This window comes from Dermochelys coriacea, chromosome 1, assembly GCF_009764565.3.
Source record: "Dermochelys coriacea isolate rDerCor1 chromosome 1, rDerCor1.pri.v4, whole genome shotgun sequence".
In the NCBI taxonomy this organism is placed as follows: Eukaryota; Metazoa; Chordata; order Testudines; family Dermochelyidae; genus Dermochelys; species Dermochelys coriacea.
Window position 1 is genome coordinate 50349568 of NC_050068.2, and position 21334 is coordinate 50370901.

The 21334-nt window shown below is 37.4% G+C and overlaps 1 protein-coding gene across 2 annotated transcripts in view; it reads left to right on the forward strand.

The window, feature by feature from the left end:
• The window catches only part of NBEA (neurobeachin), an 835554-nt gene that overhangs the window by 431782 nt on the left and 382438 nt on the right, over positions 1 to 21334 (forward strand). For both annotated transcript variants that reach the window (XM_038414552.2, XM_038414563.2), the window contains 2 exons: positions 2369 to 2495; positions 10881 to 11008. In XM_038414552.2, coding sequence (XP_038270480.1) covers positions 2369 to 2495; positions 10881 to 11008 — 255 coding nt within the window. The remainder of the gene's footprint in view (positions 1 to 2368; positions 2496 to 10880; positions 11009 to 21334) is intronic.

Here is a 21334-nt window from a genome sequence, read left to right on the forward strand (position 1 = left end):
GTGACAGTGGCTAATTATAGTGAAAACAGCTTCTTGAAAACAAAGCATTTTTTATTTTTCCAAATGTATATAGCATGCAGAGCAAAAGCTAAAAACAATAAAGGCCTATATGCCTATTTTCCCTTATCTAAACCTTAATGTTTCTTTGAAAGCTTTTGTAAGTTCCTTTCATCCCAGTTACATTTACCTCTGAGTTGGGAGAGACAGCCTGCTTACTGCAGTTTCTGTGTTTGTGTTAGCATCTCCTTCCTGTACAGCTTCTGACAATCCACCTTCTTTTTTCTTTTTTTTTTTTTTTAAAGGAGTACTTGTGGCACCTTAGAAACTAACAAATTTATTTGAGCATAAGCTTTCATGAGCTACAGCTCACTTCATCGGATGCATACTGTGGAAAATACAGTGGGGAGATTTATATACACAGAGAACATGAAACAATGTGTTATCATACACACTGTAACAAGAGTGGTCAGGTAAAGTCCACTAACCCAGGAACCTATCCTTGCAACAAAATCTGTTGCCAACTGTATCCACATATCTATTCAGGGGACACCATCATAGGGCCTAATCACATCAGCCACACCATCAGAGGCTCGTTCACCTGCACATCTACCAATGTGATATATCCCATCATGTGCCAGCAATGCCCCTCTGCCATGTACGTCGACCAAACTGGACGGTCTCTACGTAAAAGAATAAATGGACACAAATCAGACATCAAGAATTATAATATTCAAAAACTAGTTGGAGAATACTTCAATCTCTGTGGTCACTCGATTACAGACCTAAAAGTGGCAATTCTTCAACAAAAAAACTTCAAAAACAGACTCCAAGGAGAGACTGCTGAATTGGAATTAATATGCAAACAGGATACAATTAACTTAGGCTTGAATAAAGAGTGGGAGTGAATGGGTCATTACACAAAGTAAAACTATTTTCCCATGTTTATTCCCCCCCTTCACTCCCACTGTTCCTCACATGTTCTTGTCAACTGCTGGAAATGGCCCACCTTGATTATCACTACAAAAGGTTTTTCCTCCACCCCCTGCTCTCCTGCTGGTAAGAGCTCACCTTACCTGATCACTCTTCTTACAGTGTGTATGGTAACACCCATTGTTTCATGTTCTCTGTTTATATAAATCTCCCCACTGTATTTTCCACTGCATGCATCTGATGATGCTTACGAAAGCTTATGCTCAAATAAATTTGTTAGTCTCTAAGTTGCCACAAGTACTCCTTTTCTTTTTGTGGATACAGACTAATATGGCTGCTACTCTGAAACCTTCTTTTTTTAGGGCAACATCTTTTAGGATTTTAATATCCCCTTTGATCCTAAACTCAGGTCTGGAATGAAGTAAACCTTTCTAGCCTGGTTGGAGTCAGGTAGGGATGTTCCCCAATTAATAGCTTCCCCATTTTTTCCTCAAGGGCCATTGGTATTCTCTCTTCTTTAGTTTCCTCCAGTATAACCTTTTTTGAGTTATGGCATTGCTGTCAGGCAAGAGAATACCAAGTAGGTAAACTGAGGTGCATATAGGATGACCAGATAGCAAGTGTGAAAAAATCAGGATGGGGTATAGGGGGGATGTAATAGGAGTTTCTATATAAGAAAAAGCTCCTAATATCAGGATGTCTAGTCACCCTAGGTGTATGTGATACTTATTTTTAAAAAAAGAAAATATACATAACTCTTTCATTCTCCACTCAAAACCATAATGAATATTGCTTTATCATCCTGATGATGGTTTGTCTCATACAATATTTTAGCCTGTGGAATTTATTTTTAGGATCATTGAGAACAAGAGGTAAGACTAATTTTTATTTTTTTATTTTTCTCCAGAACAGCTATTTAATGTTTGTAAAAGGGCTTTTGAGAATGAAAAGTGCTATATAAAATACTAACATTAATTGCAGAGTTAATCACTGATCTGTAAAAATAATTAAAAAGGCAGTGAAATTAGAAGGCAGGAACATTTTTGTTTTGAACCTTTTTTTAAATGATATATATTTCAGTGACTGAGTCCTTACTTATTTTCAGGCCATTTCATTTTGTTACAGTGTACTTTGATCTGTGGTTTTCCTTCATTTTTATGTTGAAATACATTCTAATTTGTAACCTACAGCTATCTAATTTAGCAGTAGACATAACTTAATTGTATACATGCAGAGCAATATCAAAAATGTATAGCCTTATTACCATAGTAAATCATTCTGTTATTTATATGTTAAAGTGCTTTTAATTTTTTTTAATTGATAAGATTTATTACTTATTTTAAATAGACTGTCATGACAGGAAACACCATTGTATTTAAAATCTTTAAAATTTTTATTTTTCAAACTGAAATAAAATCTAAATTTATTTTCATGACAGGTGCAGTGGATTCAGGATCTTCCTCTTCCTCTTCATCCTCTAGCTTTGTGAATGGTGCTACCAGTAAAAACCTTCCAGCTGTACAAACTGTTGCTCCAATGCCAGAGGATTCAGCTGAAAATATGAGGTGTGCATACCTTATAATTTTATTTTAGTTGTCTTTCTTGTGTCACAACAAAATCACATACAGGCAATAACCAAAATAATTGAAAAATGAAATTTATAAAATATCCTGGGAGGATGCAAAATAGTTATTAAAATAACTGAAAAATACTGCTAGCCTTCAAGTGAGTTCAATTTTATGTATTTATTTATTTTATTATTTTCTAGATGTGGCTTAACAATTAATCACAACACTGCAGTAGTGTTTTAAGTGGTGATGTTTTACAACATTTAATATTGTTAATAAGAAAATTCCTTACAAAACTTCTAAAAGAGCCCACATTGGCGAGTAGAAACAGAAACCTTTGCAGAACAAACAAATTAGTTACAGTATAATAGAAGGGATAAAACCAGTCTTTGAAGTGCTCAGACACCAAACTATGTCAATCTTATAATTAAAGATGGTCTTCTAAGGAGTTTGTTTTTAAACCATTGTAACCAGTGCAAAAGTCGTAATGTTTTCCCCTAGCATATTAGAAACAATACTTTTGCAATGCTTATTAAAAAACGCTTTGGATCCAGAATATATCCCAGAACTTTACTTTTAACTAGAACTCTGTTCCAGCAGTTATGCTCTGATTAGAGCTGGTTGAAAAATTTCCAATACAATAGTTTTCATCAGCAAATGCAGTTTCATCATAATAGAAACCTATCACAGATATGTGTCAATTCCAATAAAATTTTCCACAGTTAAAAGATAAACAAATTATTTTGAATTGATCGTTTCATGTGATGATGGAATGTTTGTTTCAATTATGTCAAAATATTTTGTTTTGATTCATAGTGTTTCAACTTTGATATATTAAAATATCTATGTTAATACTGTAGTTATATTCTATTGAATATATTTATTTAATATTCTGTATTTTGCCTCATTGTAATGAAGCATGTTTCCTTATCAAAATGAAGTGTTTTGACATTAGTGAAACAAAGCAATTTGATGCTATTGAAACAAAGTTTTTTGTTTTTTATTACTCTAAAATGTTTGTAATTTCCTTTCTGTGGGAAATTTCAAAAATTAGACGTTTTTCATTCTCATTTGGAATGAAAATAAATTTCAAAATGTCAGAATTTCCCATGGAACAGAAATTCCATGTTCTGACCAGCGCCAGTTGTAATGCTTCAGCTTTAAAACTGTTGGTATAACTGAAAAAAAAAAAAAAAAAAGAAGCATTTTTGTCACCACTTCAAAGCATTGGCTTCATGTCCCCTACTTCCATCTATGTGCTTGCTAGCCATATTTTTCTTTAATTCTAAGATTGATTCCTCTGGGATTGTCCTGTCTTTTTTCACCACTTATATAGTTTGCCATAATAAAAACATTGTGCAAAGCAGTGAGTGGAGGGAGAGCCAGTGCAGCAGGCAGGCCTACTGACACAAACTGACTGACTGTCCGGCTATGTCGAAAGAATGACAAGAGACATTAGATATGGGTTTAATTAGGCCACAACTTTATTATTAGATGTCTGGGACTAACTCGGCGGATAAAATATGCGGTGCAGGTGAAAACCCCCACAATTCACCGGGGGGTAGGGGGGAGTGCTTTTTTTTAGGACCCCCCCACACACCTTTTTCCGTTTATGTCCCTCCAGCAGATCCACTGCCGGGGACCCGCCAATTCCGGGAGGGGGGACCTTACCAACCATCCCCGCTCGTAGGAGGGGTTAAGGTGGACTATAATGATGGGGGGTTAGTTCTCTGCTGTACCAATCAGAGGAGTCCCCAACTGCCCTCAGCTTGCTCAATTACCAAGCACCTCTCCTTAATTCCTTTTCCAAGCCAATTTCCATTCTTTTGTGCCTTAATTTATGGAGAACCTGCACTGAACATCCGCTATACACTTAAATAAAGAGTTGTGACATATGGCCTACTGCCCATCATGCATGCTATGCATGAACAGAGCCCACCTGAACCTGCTGAGAGGAAGGTGAAAAAAAACCCGCACTACACCTGGCCAACATGGTGGTAAGGGAAAAATTCCTTTTCAGCCCCCCTTATTAGGGCTGCCAGGGTAATGCCCACAGCAGATATGCTAAGCACCCTAGGCACATTTCTGACCTAAGTAGGGAGGGAGGGGGAGGGCCAGGCCCAGGTTGACCTTTTTAAACCCCTCATTCCTAGGTGATGAGTCATCCACCACACTGACTGCTTTTCCAGCAGTTTTACATCTCTCCTCCTCCCCCAAGCCAGAAAGCTCTCTTCTCCCAGCCAGCCAGACAACCCCCACACTGCTTAAAGTGCAGGGCAGTGAATAGCATAACTGATAGCTGTCAGTGGTTGTACTTATGTTACCATGCAAAGGGCAGAGGTGACAGTGCAGTAAACAACTGGATGCAAGGAATTCATTACATTTAAGTATAAATTAAGAACAATAACTAATTTAAATAACATGTCATGGAATTTCTAACTTTTTTTTTTATTTGAGACCCCTATATTTTTTTCTAAAATTATTATTTATTATTTTTCATATATGGTCTATATTTTAGCAGCACCTTGAGGACTCAAATGGAATTGAGACCCCGTTGTGCTTGAAGCTGAATATACACAGAAATAAGTCTCTGCTCCAGAGAGCTTAAAATCTAAATAGGCAAGATGGAGCTAGAGTGGAAGGGAGGAAAAAAAGCACACTGGGGTGAAGTGAGTTGCCCAAGGCCACACTACTGGTCTATAGTAGAGATAGGAATAGAACCCAGACCTCCTGGCTCCCAGTCCAGTGCTCTGTCCATTTGAACTAAAATGCACTGGAATATAAGGTTGGTTTGTTTTTTTCTTGTTGTTTAAATTTGTATAAAGGAGCTTATTATAAGTCTTTGGCTCTTGTTTAGAGTCCTTAGAGATCTATAGAAGTCACAAGGAATAGTTTCAGTACCTGAGAGCTGAATAACTGAATTGTCAGATGAAAAATAAATTATTGATTCTAGTGACTGATGACCAGTGGAAGTTGTACATTTATGACAGTATTATTTCTGTGTAGAAAAGAGATGAAACTGTAGAACATCTACCAGTATGCAACTTAGCCTCTTTGAGTCTGAAGTCCAACTGAGGATATAAACGCAAATCCCCAATGCAATAGTCATTGTGTGTTTGAAAAATCTTCCATTTTAGTGAGTTGCACACTTTTTAGATTAAGTAGATTCTCTTGACTACCATTTTATATAGCATTGCTATATAGTGCAAACTGGTGGATTGTCATGTAATAAATCCTTACTGAAAAAGGTAAGATTTTTAGATAGAATTTTGGAGTCATTGTTAAGGAAACTTATAGGTCTTGAGAATCTGGATTTTTATTTAGCTCAAAGCATATTGCAAAAGGAGATATTTCAGGACAGATGGATAGCTTCCCTTGAGAAATAGTACTCTGTATAAAAATATATTTAATAAAAGCTGCTATAGCCATTCTTGGTAGGTTTAATCAAATCGGACGGGCAATCCATCTAAGCCTGGAAGTTGTACAGGTTGAAGTAAACTAATTGCATACCTAATTTTCTCCCTGGTTACTTTTCCATCTAGTAAAACCTTTAATATGGGTCATGTTTATGTAGCTGGCATTTTGCCAGTAAGTCATTTAGTTTGTTTTTCTGTCTTCCCCTTTGGGTTATGTAACCTTCTAGATAATTTAAAGAAAACTTCTTTAATCCCTCTTTGTAACTGTATGATTGAAATAGATTAATAATTGTAGATGTGAATTTATTACATACTTCCTGTGTAATCAACTATACTAATAAGTAGCAAGACTTTTCCCCAGGGTGACATATTTTTTACTTTGGGGAAAAAATTATCCAGTCCCTGAATTTAAGAAATCATTTTCATTTCAATCTACTTTATTCTGTTTTAAAACATACATTTCCAGTCTAATCTTTCTAGACTTCCCCTCTATTTCTGGGTTGTGTTCCTTTCAGTCTGTAAAATAAGAAATTATTAATTCTCAAACTTTAAAAACTAACTAGAGTGTTACTGGGAAGCCTCCAGAGATGTTAATTTTGTGATTTAATGTACTGTGGGCAGTAAATGTCTGGTCTGTATAAGGAGTAGTATGTAATCTCCATATTTTATAATTTCCTATTATCATTAACTCCAGGTTAATAATGTTACATAGAGGAGAATGATCTGAGGAGGTTCTTTATTCTTATAAATCTATTCAAGTGGCCAGTGGAATGCAGGTTATTGAGAATATTTTGTTGATGCATGAAATTAGTGCATTTTCTATAATATGCTGTCCTGTAGTTTTGTATGACCTATAGCTAGAAATGGAGACCAGTGATTGGGAGAAAGCTTCAGTTACTTTTGATCATGAATAGGGAACTCAATCCTTGGTACTACTTCAGGCAAATGTTTACTTATTCTACATGCTGGTAGCAATTTGGGGTGTACTCTGGCTCCTGCTGAAGTCAGTGGCAAACTCATATTCACTTCAGAGAGAGCAGGAACCACCTTTTTATTAGTTGACCCACTTATTCAAATAGGGATCCTGTCTATCAAATCCTGTCGTCATTCTACTATGTGAACAACTTAGAATCATAGAATATCAGGGTTGGAAGGGACCTCAGGAGGTCATCTAGTCCAACCCTCTGCTCAAAGCAGGATCAATCCCCAACTAAATCATCCCAGCCAGGGCTTTCTCAAACCTGACCTTAAAAACCTCTAAGGAAGGAGATTCCACCACCTCCCTAGGTAACCCATTCCAGTGCTTCACCACCCTCATAGTGAAAAACTTTTTCCTAATATCCAACCTAAACCTCCCCCACGGCAACTTGAGATCATTACTCCTTGTTCTGCCATCTACTACCACTGAGAACAGTCTAGATCCATCCTCTTTGGAACCCCCTTTCAGGTAGGTGAAAGTAGCTATCAAATCCCCCTCCCCCCTTCTTCTCTTCTGCAGACTAAACAATCCAAGTTCCCTCAGCCTATCCTCATAAGTCATGTACTCCAGCCCCCTAATCATTGTTGTTGCCCTGTGCTGGATGCTTTCCAGTTTTTCCACATCTTTCTTGTAGTGTGGAGCCCAAAACTGGACACACTACTCCAGATGAGGCCTCACTAATGTCAAATAGAGGGAAATGATCATGTCTCTCGATCTGCTGGCAGTGTCCCTACTTACACAGCCCAAAATGCCGTTAGCCTTCTTGGCAACAAGGGCACACTGTTGACTCGTATGCAGCTTCTCATCCACTGTAACCCCTAGGTCCTTTTCTGCAGAACTGCTGCCTAGCCATTTGGTACCTAGTCTGTAGCAGTGCATGGGATTCTTCCATCCCAAGTGCAGGACTCTGCACTTGTCTTTGTTGAACCTCATCAGATTTCTTTTGGCCCAGTCCTCTAATTTGTCTAGGTTCCTCTGTATCCTATCCCTACGCTCCAGCATATCTACAACTCCTCCCAGTTTAGTGTCATCTGCAAACTTGCTGAGGGTGCAGTCCATGCCATCCTCCAGATCATTAATGAAGATACTGAACAAAACCAGGTTCTTCAAAAGAGAAGAACTGGATGGTACAGGGTATTAGTAATATGATGCAGAGTCTTTCATGTATATGTCAGACAATTCAAATACTTTAAATTTGATCCACGGTTGAATTGGACTACACTGAAAAAAATACACAAAGGATTACAGAATTTCCAATTTGTCCTGAACATATGTAAATTGAGTGGAAAATGCAGCATCAAGTTATTGCAAAACACTCTTAAAAGTCCCTTATTTCAGAAGTGAAGAGGGATTATATTTATTCCCTGCATGGGATTTCCTTATTACTGCACATTGTACTCTGAGCTGGAGGACCAGACTAGCCTGTCTCGCTGCCCCTTTACTGCTGTGTGTGTTTGGGTAGGGGGACAGCCAGCACATCACACACTCCCTTGAAAATATATTTTGGATCTTTGTGGAGGCCAACTTAATTTGACAACCCCCATGAGGAGTGGACATAGCAGCAGTCTGCTAATCAGTTAAATCTGAAGAACCCAGAAAGGCATCCCTCAAAGTCAACAAGAACAATGTTGAGTAACAGGTCACAAAATCTCCCATCCCTATTATGTGGATAGATCATGAGAGTTCACATACATTTCAAAACTTGCAAACATCCAGCTTGGTACATTCAAATTTCACTTGAAGTTTTCAAGGTGAAGTGAACTCCAAACTCAGGACTTGTGAGCATATCTACAGTGAAACAAACAAATAAAAATTGGTGGGTTTTGCACTGTTCTGTTTTGTTTCCTTATCTCTAGCAGCAACTGTGTATTTGAAGAACTCTAGTATCTGAATTTCAGCTAGTACAAACAGCGGTGCAGTGCACCACAAGAAAAGAATCAAAATGATTTTGAGTTGTTGGAAGAGAGCTTCTGATCTGTATTAATGTCATCTGTTTTATATTATTTATTGTAAGTTAAAGGCTTTCATGTGAACTTTATTTATATATAATTCTATATGTAGTGGATGCCTTTGAAAACTCAGAATTCATCATTCCAGGTATCATCAATAATTTTAGATTCTTCCTGTACTTAAAATGTCAGCACTTAAATAATTAAGAACAATAATGTTCTCAGTGCTGTAAAAGAAGCAAAAAGATTATTTTTGCCCCCAACGGCATGCAGTCTAGAGGCAGAGACTACAAAAAGCCCAAAAGAGGAAAACTAGTTTCCTGTTGTGTTTTTAAACTAATGATTCATCTGTTGTGGGAAACACAAAATACTTTGAATCTTTAGTACAGATTTGAAAGAGGAGAAGGAAGTAGCTTGTCAAGCCACTGATGCGGAGGGGAGTTAAATGCATGGGGAAGCCCAAGGACTATAGTAACTCAGTCACGATGGAATAGTACCTGTTGAGTATTTAATAGCACTGATAAACTTGGAACTCTAGACCAGTGGTTCCCCACTTACCAGTAATGGATTCTGTCCATGCCCCACACTCCATAACTGCACAGTTGGTTCAGTAGAGGAGCTTGGCCTGAAGGCAGAGTTGGGGACAGAACTGGGAAATGGTGGTGGGGAGAGCTGGGGCTAGAGGCGGAGCTGGCTTGGGGCGGGAGAGGGAATGAGGGTGGAGCTGGCTTGGGGATAAAGTAGGGCAGGGTGGCGCTCCCTCCCTACCCCCAGGGGGGCTGGCCCAGGCCCTGCCACGTGCCCCCTGAACATTCCTCCAATGAGGGTACATCCCATAGTTTGGTAATCACTGCTCTAGACAAAGGATTATTACTTAATATTTATATTAGGGTAGAACCTGGAAGCCCCCACAATAGTAGGTGGTGTACAAACGGATACTGAGAAATAGTCCCTACTCCAAAAGGCTTATCATCTAAATAGACAAGACAGAGAAAAGGAGAGTCTGAAAACAGGTGTAGAGAGGTGAAATGACTTACTGAAGGTTACACAGCTAGTAAATGGCAAAGCCAGTGAGTAGAATCCAGGTCTCCTGACTCCCACTTCAGTTTCCTATCATGTGGAGCACTTTACCTAACATCTCAAAGCTAGATGGTTGTTTTCTGAAAGTTTATCAAGAAAGTTTGTATGAGGTGGTCTTAGCCATTAAAAATTCTCCTCTTCATGCTTCTGAAGTTTGAAAAAAATGGTGAAATATTGAGAGTGCAAAGTTGTTGCTGCAGATCAACTGCCAGTACACATTCATACTATTTTTGAGATTTAAAATGCAGTTATTGATACTCTGTTCACTTGTATAATACAAACAAGATAAACATTACAACAAACAAAAAAATGATACTAGACTTGTCATTATGGAAGGTGATATAAAAGGGGACAATTAAGTTCTGGTGAAATCAGGCACATCCAGTTTCGCAATTTCAATATTGAGAGTCCTTGCCTCGTGGATGTGAAAGTTCATTTGGGAAAAAATTACATACAGTGAGAACACTTAAAAATTAGACATTTTCCATGTTTCAGTATTTTCACCTTTTAATTGATTTTTCTGTATTTAAAAGGTAAACTCATTGAGGTTTATATCTTACTACCATAAGTTTTTGTAGTAAAATCATGGTCTTTTTTTAGCACAACAAACATACATCATTAATTGAGATGATAGATGAAGAGGACTTGCGTTTTGATGCCTGGAGTTCTCTCATCATCCTTTTAAAATTAAAATAAAATGCTTTCTATTTTGTATTGATTTATAAGTCCTGCTAAGTAAGTGAGACAGTCATTTTCCTGAGTTGGACATGAGTGTTACAAATTCTTTACTAATTTAAATAATGCTTTTTAAACACTCTATTGTTAATCAAATCACAGTCATTCCATTATGAGAAGACACACTGATACTTACACCCTTGATTAGTAAATAGACATAATATGATATCATTTAATCAATGATATTTATTTGCCTTCAATTCACGTGCTTTCTTTTCAACAGCATCACTGCAAAGCTTGAAAGAGCTTTAGAAAAAGTGGCCCCACTCCTGCGTGAAATTTTTGTAGATTTCGCCCCTTTCTTGTCCCGTACGCTGTTGGGCAGTCATGGACAAGAACTGCTGATTGAAGGTACTGAACCATTATTAAATTACTAATATTTTTGCTATTACTTTGTGCCAAAGGCACAAAATGCTATATGCATGTGAGCTGTGAATTAATCTTTCCTTTTCAGAGGAAGTTATATAACTACTTAGTGGTGCATTAAGAAATTTAGGTAGATTTAGTTTCATTTCCTGTAACTTATTTTCTATTTGAGTAATGCCTGTGGATTCATGAAAATTGGCTACTTTTGTTCCCAGTTTCTTAATTTGTTGCATAAGTGGCACCCTGGGTAAATGCACAAGCTGTTCATCCTGGCTTCCAAACAAACGCAACATAATTAACTTTAATTTCTTTATATTAACTTTAAAATGCTATGAGTACTGTAAGTCACTCAGTCTGATTTTTAAGAGACTAGAAAAATGAGAGAGCAGATAAGGAAGGAGACTATATGCTAAGATAGATATTGTATGGAGATAGAAATGGAAGATTCCATGGTAAGTAACCCTTCTTACTCCCCATCGTGTACAGATGGATTTACAGAGGGAAATTGCAAAATACATAAAATAAGGTAACATATATGGTCTGTAGTGGGGAGGGTTGAAGTGTAATTATTATTGAATGGAACATTCTCAGAACCTTTTAAAAGGCTTTTAGTTCATATTTACATTTTGTCCTGACTTCCTAGTGGTCATAACGTGTTGGGAAGACAAATGAATAGACTTCCTACACTATTTTTATTCATAATATGCAAATAGTTATTGTTTGCTATGAACAAAGATATTCATGCAAAGCAGCAAAGTTTATACATATAATGATCTACATAAGGGCTATTGTGAAAAACATAACTTTGTGTTATAATTCTCCAGCCAAATTCCTTCTCTTGTGCAAATGCATCACCAAATACTAATATGTAATTCTCCCACTGCCCAGAGCCAACATCCCCCATCACATGCCCTTCTTCTATCCTTAATGCTCAGTGTATTTGGGTCTGATGATTCTGGCTGTTGGGCAGTTGGTCTTATGTTTGTTGTCCGGCTATATCCAAAAAAGGACAGGAAACACTTGATATGATTTTAATCAGGCTGCAACTTTATTATTAGATGTTTGGGACTACCTGGCAAATAACAGTGTACAGTGCAGGTAACCCCATGTTCATTCAATAAATATTCAGGGAGCTTCTGCCAACCTCCCCCCTTTTTTCCATCCAGGTTCCCCAGCCAATCCATTGCTGGGACCTTACCATCACCCTTCCCTCATAGGAGGGTTGAGGTGGACTATAAGAAAGGGGAGTTGGATCCCTGCCAATACCATTCATAGGAGCCCCGAACAAGTACACACCCTTTAACTAACACCTCCTTTTTAAGTCCTTTACCAAGCCATTTATCTGGTCACTGTACACCTTCCCTATGAAGTTCCTGCACTGGACATCCGCCCCACACTTACATAATGAGTTGCAACATATAGCCTAACTCCCTTCATGCCTCATGTTAACAACACCCTTCCTGAACCCAGTGAGGGGAAAGTGAAAACTGCACCAACTCCACCAATCTGGTGATGAAGGAAAAATTTCTTCCCACCCCCCCTAAAAAGGGACGACTAGCACAATGTCCAGAAGGTCCTAACCAAACCTGGTACTTTGCCACCTAAAGGGGACAGGGGGTGGTTGCTGCCTTGCCTGCTCTGTGGAAGAGGGCTTATCCAGCCTGGGCTTGCGCCTTTTCAACCCTTCAGGTCCCAGGGATGAGACCATTGCCAGTCTGACCCATTTCCAAATTTTGCCGCACTTCTGACCTCATTTTCCCCTTCCCCCACTAGCCCTAGAACACTGTTCCCTTTCCCTTGGCCAGTTGGACAACTTTCTCCCCTCTTAAAGGTGCAGTGCGGTCATTTGTCTAGTTACTCTGTAACACAAGGAAAGCCATTTGAATGCAATAATTCCCCACATGGGTTCAAATATTTTCTATTGTCTCATAGTTTTACAGTTGTGAAAGGCAACTATTGATTTCATTTAAATACATGTAAAGCTACTGGCCAGGGGTTTTCCCAGAAATTTGAGGTGATTCTAAGCTACTTCAGTGGGTTCCTGTCTTGGATAACTTATTTCAGTGAAATTACTGGTGGCACATCTTTGCAACTTTGGTTACGACGTTATTTGAATTAACCTCTTAAAATCAGGAAAACAAAAATCACAGTTCATAGCAGATATTTGACAGATATTGTTTGGTTTCGCTCTTTCTTACAGAGTGCAAAACAGCTTGGCTTAGTTTCATTTAGGTTCTTTCTTGAGACAAATTCCTACTAGTAATAGCACTGGTTTAGCTGTATTAGTGCCATCAATGGTGGGAGCCGCAGCATTTGGGGTCGGGAAGGAATTTTCCTCCAGGGCAGATTGGAGAGGCCCTGGGGTTTTTTTTTTTTGCCTTCTTCTGTAGCATGGGGCATGGTTGACTGGAGGGAGGCTTCTCTGCTCCTTGAAGTTTTGAACCATGATTTAAGGACTTCAATAGCTCAGACATGGGTGAGGTTTTTCATAGGAGTGGGTGGGTGACATTCTGTGGCCTGCGCTGTGCAGGAGGTCGGACTAGATGATCAGAATGGTCCCTTCTGACCTTAGTATCTATGAATCTATGAACTCCTGCAGCTTCTGGGAAGTGACAGAGATTAAAATGTCAGAAGCCACAGGAGTCCTGACCACAGTTAGGCTCCCAGCAATGCAACTGAATCAGTGGCAGTACTCATGGGAATTTTCTCTATAATACTTTACAACACACACAAAGTGCAACTTAAAAAGGTTGCATTTATCTTGTCATTACATGTACTTTGCTGCAGTAAAGAGCAGTATTTTAATGTGATCTCTTGGTGATAGATTATGTTGCAGTAAAATAAAGGTTCACATTTTGATTATCACAACTGTATATCAGCATCATTAATGATATTAACAAAACTCTGGGAAAGAGAATGTGTGTTGCTTTGTGTTTCATCTACTGGCTGTTTGCCTGTAAAGAAATAAAGCAAAACTTTTTATAGTCTGACACAACAGCTATTATCTTTTGGAGCTTTTGTGTTTTTATAACAAAAGAGCAGAGTTTTTAATAAAAAGATATTTCAAACCCAGTGAACTTTTACTACAAGTTTTTAACAATTTTACATGAGACTAGATTTTGAACCTACACTTGATGGTGTCTCAGCTGAACAGGAGTATATTCATCTCATTAAAAAAGAGAGAGAGAATTTCATTTTTGACCTACTGCATTATATTTTAAACTCCTTCCCTTACACCATTTGATTTGCTTTTTATTTCTCTAGTGCTCTTAAGGCTTGTCTCTTCTAATTTTCAAAGTTTTCATCAAAATATGCAATTATGTTCAGCAGAAAGAAATTGCCGTTGATATAGATAATTACTCAGACTACTACTAGAAAGTTCTGAAAAGTAGATGGAACAAAATTTTCTTAATCCAAGAGTGTCTATTACCCATATGTACTAATGGAATGGCAGCAAAAATAATTCTTCCACATTGGATAATCATTCTTTTCACCCAAGGGAAGATAATTAATTATGTCCTGTAACTTATTGTTGCATATCTAATCTATATCATATTCACATCTATACATGGTTCATTTATTTGCCTTTTGGAAAGATGAGTTGTTACCTGGGCAGTCCAAAATTTTCAAAATTCAAAATCCAAAGTTAAGCAACTAAATTATATGCTGACACCTACATAAGTAACCTCATTTTCAGATATGCTTAGAACTCATAGCTCCTGTTGAAGTAATGCCAGTTACGTGGGTGCCTAGTTTGTAGGCACCAATATTTGAAAATGTTCCACTCAATGCAAAAAGATATTTCTTGTGTACTTAGTAGTTGTTGTTGATCAAGGAGTACTATTTCCTCTTTAAGATATGAAGATAATTAAAATAATGGCTTTTGACAAGCAAGTGTCTTAGGCACACTCAATGGTACTAGAAAAGGAAAACGAAACTACTTAGGGGTTAATTTGTCTATCTTGGATATGTATATTGTGCTTATCATCTTGATACCTAAGCACTGATCAATTAGAGTAATTATATAAATGGAAAAATTTGTATTCAGAATAATGTCCTAGTATTTCTTTATTAAAAAGATTATGATCCACTTGTCCCTTCAAAGGGCATCGCCACTGACTCTATTGAATAGTTTACCAATGGAATTCTTCCTAGAATGTGAGTGCACAGAAGTCTTGTGTACCTTCTTGATAATGTAAGCTGAATCTTTTATTGGCAAACAACAATTAGCTTGTCTGTTCTCTTTGTAAGAATTTGATCTACTGTTTTAGATGTTTAAAGATTTTAATTATAACAAGATTACAAAGTAGTAAATAAACTTTGTTTCATCTAGTTTGGAGTGGCTGCCTCTTTTTCAAATTGATCAACATAAATCTGTTGTATGTTGTAAAACATATTTCCTTTTAATTGCTCAGGTTTGAAGCATAAATATTTAATTCCTCTTCTTTCTGTCTTTCAACTTCTGCATGCCTGGTTTGTTCCGTTTGTTTTATTTTTTGCATGGTTCTAAGGTGTCTACCATAGCTACCAACAGCTTAATTCTGTGAGGTGCTGAATACCATCAGTTATCATTGACGCCAATAGAAGATGTTGGCCCTCAGCCCTGATGGATCTAGGCTCTTTTATGTGTCTGGGTTTTATTTGTAATTGCACAGTTGTTGAAATCCATGTAATAAATTACATAATCATGGGTGTATTTATAACCTAATATATGCCTGCAGAGACAGCATCTAGCATTCTAAACCTTTGAGCAACTTCAAACAGCCACTACTTTCAAATTAAAAAACTCCCTGCTTATATTCTCCCCCTTTTAAAAAAAAAATCTGTTCTATAAGTGTGTTCCTTACCTCACCAAATAATGGAATTTTGTTGTTAGTGTCACAGTACCAATATTCAGTACATAAGACAGTGATAATTTAAGGACTGAAATTAAGTAGCCCATCATTTAAACTAATAGAAACCTATTCATTGATACATGGCACCCATTTTATCCCTGATAGATCATAAGATATCAGACCATAAGTTCACAATACTAGAAAGGCTATTTTAGGTTTTGGTTAGAGCTTTCTGAAATATTAGTTATAATTGTTCTCTTCCTTCATGACCTGTACAGTTCTAATTCCAATTCTAAAACAATTTCTGTATGAGATATATGCATAATAAAGTTTTATTGGCACATTTTTGAGAAGACCTGCATAACTCATTCATGGTTTCACCTCTTGGTTAATGCAGCAATTTCAAACTCTGGATGATAAAATTGTATACTATACTATGCTGTCATATATGCCTTAACATATAGATTTATACATTATAAACCCAGAAGGGACCATTGATGGACAGGTCTGACCACCAGTCTAATGCAGACCATAGGATTTCCCTTAGTTAATAGCTTGAAGCACACTTCCAGTCCATGTTCAGATAATAAGTACAATGTTGCTTACATTTTGAGAAGAGATATGGGGAACTGGCTGCTGTGGTCAGGACTGAGCCAGAGATAAGTAGAGCTCTCACAACTGTTAGTTGTTCATACATGTTCTAGTAAGACCACTGGTGTCACAAGGACTTTGTGTAGGCCTTTGTGCTCACTGGGGATGCAGGATGTGTTTACTGATATACTGATTTTCTACTTGCTTTATAAAGTAGTACTTTTCCCCTTTTTTGTCTCTTTTCCCAATAAACTTTTTTCTCCTAGTGTCTTGCACTTCTTACTGTTTGTATCTTAATGTGATTCATTGGTTCCTTAAAACACTATGTAGGATAAAACTATTCTTGGAGATAGGTATACATGTCCCCACGTTCAAGGTAGAGCTACTGTTTTAGTGCTACTAATTGATTGTCAAATTCAATTTACATTAAACAGTTGACACTACAAGCCAGATCAATGTCACCCAACTTACAAACTCAGGCCTGTCAGACATGTTGGCTAGTGCCACCTTATGCAACAGGAGTTACAAAGTTTAAAACCAACAGCTTAGAATCATCCCCAAAACAGCCAGCCAGCCTGGGTAGATAACAGAAGTCAGGGATTCGCAGCTTTCATTGTGAATCTCTGTTTAACTGTTGGACAGACACATAGTGTGGTATCTTCAGTTTCCAGATGGTCTCCAGATGCAACCCATGTAAAGTGCATTACAATAGTCTAGCCTTGAGATGACAATGGTTTGAATAACTGTAACATGACCTGTATTGAAAAGAAAAGTGTATACATCCTCCTTCCTGGGCACAGATGCCAAAAAAAATAAAAATAAAAAAGCACTCTTCACTATAGCTGCACTGGAGTGTCCTAGGATTTAACAAGACTCCTAAATTGTGATCCTTTTCCACATATGGTGCTTTCACTCCTCCAGTGAGCGATGCTAATATAATCTTTACCAGTCCTTCTGATTTCCTAATCATTATTACCTCAGTCTTGTCTGAATGGAGCCTCAACCAGGTAGCCCTCTCCAAGGGTCATTTTCTTACAAATACTGTGTTATACATTCCACTGCACCATTCAAATTAGATGAAACAAAGAATATCATACTGATTCCAGCACAGGCTTATGCCTCCTCATTAACCTATCAAATGGCCTTGTGTATATATTGCACAAAAGATGAGACAATAAGATTTATGTGGAACCCTCCATGGGAAAGTTCTTGGAACAGTTGCCCAAAACAATCCTTTGGGACCAAAGAAAGGAATTTAGCCAGTAACGAGCAGCAGTACCATCCACTCCTCAAATATGGCAGCACATTGTGATCAGTGGTATCCATAGCAGTTCATGGAGTTAAAAGAATCAGCATGAACACTTTTCCCTCTCCTATCACTAGGAGAAAACTTATCGATACTACCTGCACAGTTTGTTCCATTTCCAGGTCTAAAATCTGCATGACTTGTAGCTTTTGTGGTTGCATATACATGGGTAGCAATTTCTGCCAATAGACTGTGACAATTTAGGAATTCCTTGGTATACTTTGCTGAAAAACTGGTAGTCCTGTGTGCTCAAAATTTCTCTCCATCTTTCTCTCTGAAATTTTTCAAGCTTTTTTTTGTTGTCATTCCTGTGGACTGGAGCACAGCTATTATTAAGCTGACTATCTCCTAGCTAGCCCCAGCTCTCCTCTGCTGCACACTGTTCTCTCTCTCTCTCTCTCTCCACTTCTGCCACATCCAGACTCCTAATTTTATTCACATGCCTAGGAACTACTCCTTTCAGCTAATCAAATTATTTTGCTAATTGTTTGGCACTCGCCAGCAGGCTAGATAAGGCAATCAGCAATCTGACTAAAAATTAAAAATCAGTATTAACATGTAACAGAAAAAAAGTTAAACTCTGTATAAGTAACATTACCTTCTTGGATTCACATCCCTTTTCCTTACAGATCCTGCCTATGGGGACTCCTTCTGGGCCTCCAAAATGGCTACTATGTGTGTGTGTGTCATCTTTTTGATTTCTCTGCAAAATTTGCACTGGTCACTGTTCACAGAGTTCAAAGATCCCAGTTTAGGGACCATCTTGAAAGTATAAATTTTTTCAAGGGGTACACTAATAATGTTAACACATCTTTGAGAAAGGGGGAGAGAAAACGCTTTGTTAGAACTCATAACAGAACTTCCACTCTTAAAATACCTGAGGAGATGGAGATTATGTTGTATGCCATTTTCTGTAGCAAAAAGCTACCAGAGCCCAATTCTGGGCACTCCTTCAGTTCATAGATCTTCAGAACAATATTTTTAAATTCCCAAAATATATTGGCTTGGACAGTTTTCAGCTGTTAAGGTACCTAGAAGCTGGTCAGGCAAAATTGTGTATTTCACCATTAACTTGCACAACCAAACAGTTATTTACTCATCTCACTGCTTCTTGTTTTCCTTTATCTTCTGAATTTACTATAAAATACTTGCAACAAAATCCCAGCAAAACAACACTGCTGTCTCTGAAAGACTTTAACAAGTCTCATATGACTAAAAATTGGAACAAGAACTTGAGGTAGAGATAAGTGACTTTCTTCCGAACTTCTGAAGAGCGTTCAGTGTCACTAACAATGCATTGAACAACTGAATATTATTAGAGCATTTGATGACGGTGGCTTTACACATGTGGAATGTTTTGCACATTGCTTTCATGTGGTATTTCATGAGTTTTTGTAATAAAAAATGGAATTTTCAGGATTTGGTTCCAACCACATGAAAATCAGCAGGTGTTTGTTATACAAGACAAAAAAGTCCCTTAAAAAGCTCCAAACAAAAAGTATCATTACAGACTGGACTCCTACTGTGCATATTTTACAGCCCCTTCCTAAACAGAAACAAGTTGCTGATGAATTAGCTTAAACTGTTGTGTACAGCCTGCTGGAATTTCATATATATCAGTTATGCAAGATTCTTTCCCTAATTGAGATTACCAAAAGAGATGTTACTGAAACAGCCTCCCTGTGTACAGTCATACCACTTAAAAGGCTACTAGGACATGAAATGTTTCTTACAAAAGGACATTTTGACAAGTCAAATAAATATGAAGAGGTCCCATATTACAAATTTGCCATAAATCTGGATCAGAGGATGATGAAAAGTTAAAGGGACAGTAAAAATCAGCATATGTAGATGCATGCCATTCAACAGAACCAACATTCAAGACTTTACAGCTTCCACTCTTTTTGGCAGAAAACACTATTTGACAGATAGTTCACAGATCTTTGGATACACAGGAACTGAAAACTGTCATAGCAGAAACTTCTGCTTATTTTAGCCACAGTGCAATCTTCTCTGAGCACCTGCCATAAGATAGTTATAGAAGAATACCCTGTGTCTTTAATGATGTACTACTAGCTTGATGAGCCATTTAATTAGGTTGTAGGAATTCTGTGAAGTAGGGAACAAGGTATGTTGTCCTGATCTTTCAGGTTTAACTCCTGAATTGCTAAGATTCCCACCCAGAAGATATGTTCTGAACACGTTTAATATGGCTGGAAATATTACAAATAGGAATTTCAGATAGCTACTGGAAAATGCATATCATCTGGCACTTTTTTTGAAAAGTGAATCTACAGTAATTAATTTCACATATAATTGTATTTCTGTAGAAAAAGTCCATCATGGTCTAATGATTTGGACTGTTACAAAGATGCTTTTCACTGTTTAACAGAGATTAATTATTTATGCCCTCTTCTTTGTCTTTAGCCTATGTGATCCAAGTCTAACTTTAGGGCGATAGAGATGGTCAATTGGTACTTTGACTCTGTCTCATCACTGGTCCACTAGTTAACAAAAAAAAGACATCTTTATGATTCAAAATGTAAAAATTACAGGTAGAACAGAAGCTATCCTGGATCTGTTTCTTATGCATAGCAAACAATTGATTGAAAATGAGAGAATAATATGAAAGCCTCAAACCAATTACTTTCATTCGGTATAATAAGGAATGGATTAATAGAACAGAACTCAAAGAAGGCATTTGATTTCAGGAAAGTAAATTTTGACAAATTCAGAAATCTCATGAGTAAGAGGTGTTGGGAAGAAGTATTGAGAATGGCTGAAATGCTGAATTTTGTTTTTAAAATTTCATTAACAAAAATGGAAATTTTATGATTAAGAAACAAGGAAGACTTAATACAAATCTCTCTTCATAGAGAGAAGATAAGGAAGTACTTGGAAAATTTGAACATATAGAAATTTGGACCAGGGGACATTCTTGGATTTCTCAGGCCCTGTTTGTCCTGTGCAGTCTTGGATAGCGCATCCCAGTTTGGTTTTCTTAAGCTAGTTGTCTCTCTTCAGGTCTCAAGCCTTTGAGGAAAACCTGGACCAAATTCTGTGTACAAAATTGTAGTAGAATATCCCCTTGAAGACTTTATAGAAATGTAGGGCTGGAAGGGACCTCAAGAAGTCACAAGTCTAGGCCTCTGAACTGTGCAGGACTAACTAAATTTAGACCATTCCTGAAATGTGATTGTCCAACTTGTTTTTAAAAGCCGCCAGTGATGGGGATTCCACAACCTTCCTTGGAAGCTTATTCCAGAGCTTAGCTATCCTTATAGTTAGAAAGTTATTCCTAATATCTAGCCTAAATCTCCCTTGCTGCAGGTTAAGCCCATTTCTTTTTGTCCTACCTTCAGTGGACATGGAGAACAGTTGATCCCCATCCTCTATATAACAGCCCTTAACACACTTGAAGACAAGTTCCCCCTCAGTCTTCTCTTCTCAAAACTAAACATGCCCAGGTTTTTTTTTAATCTTTCCTGATAGGTCAGGTTTTCTAAACCTTTTATCATTTTTGTTAGTCTCCTTTGGACTTTTTCCAATTTATTCATATGTGTCCTAAAGTGTAGCATG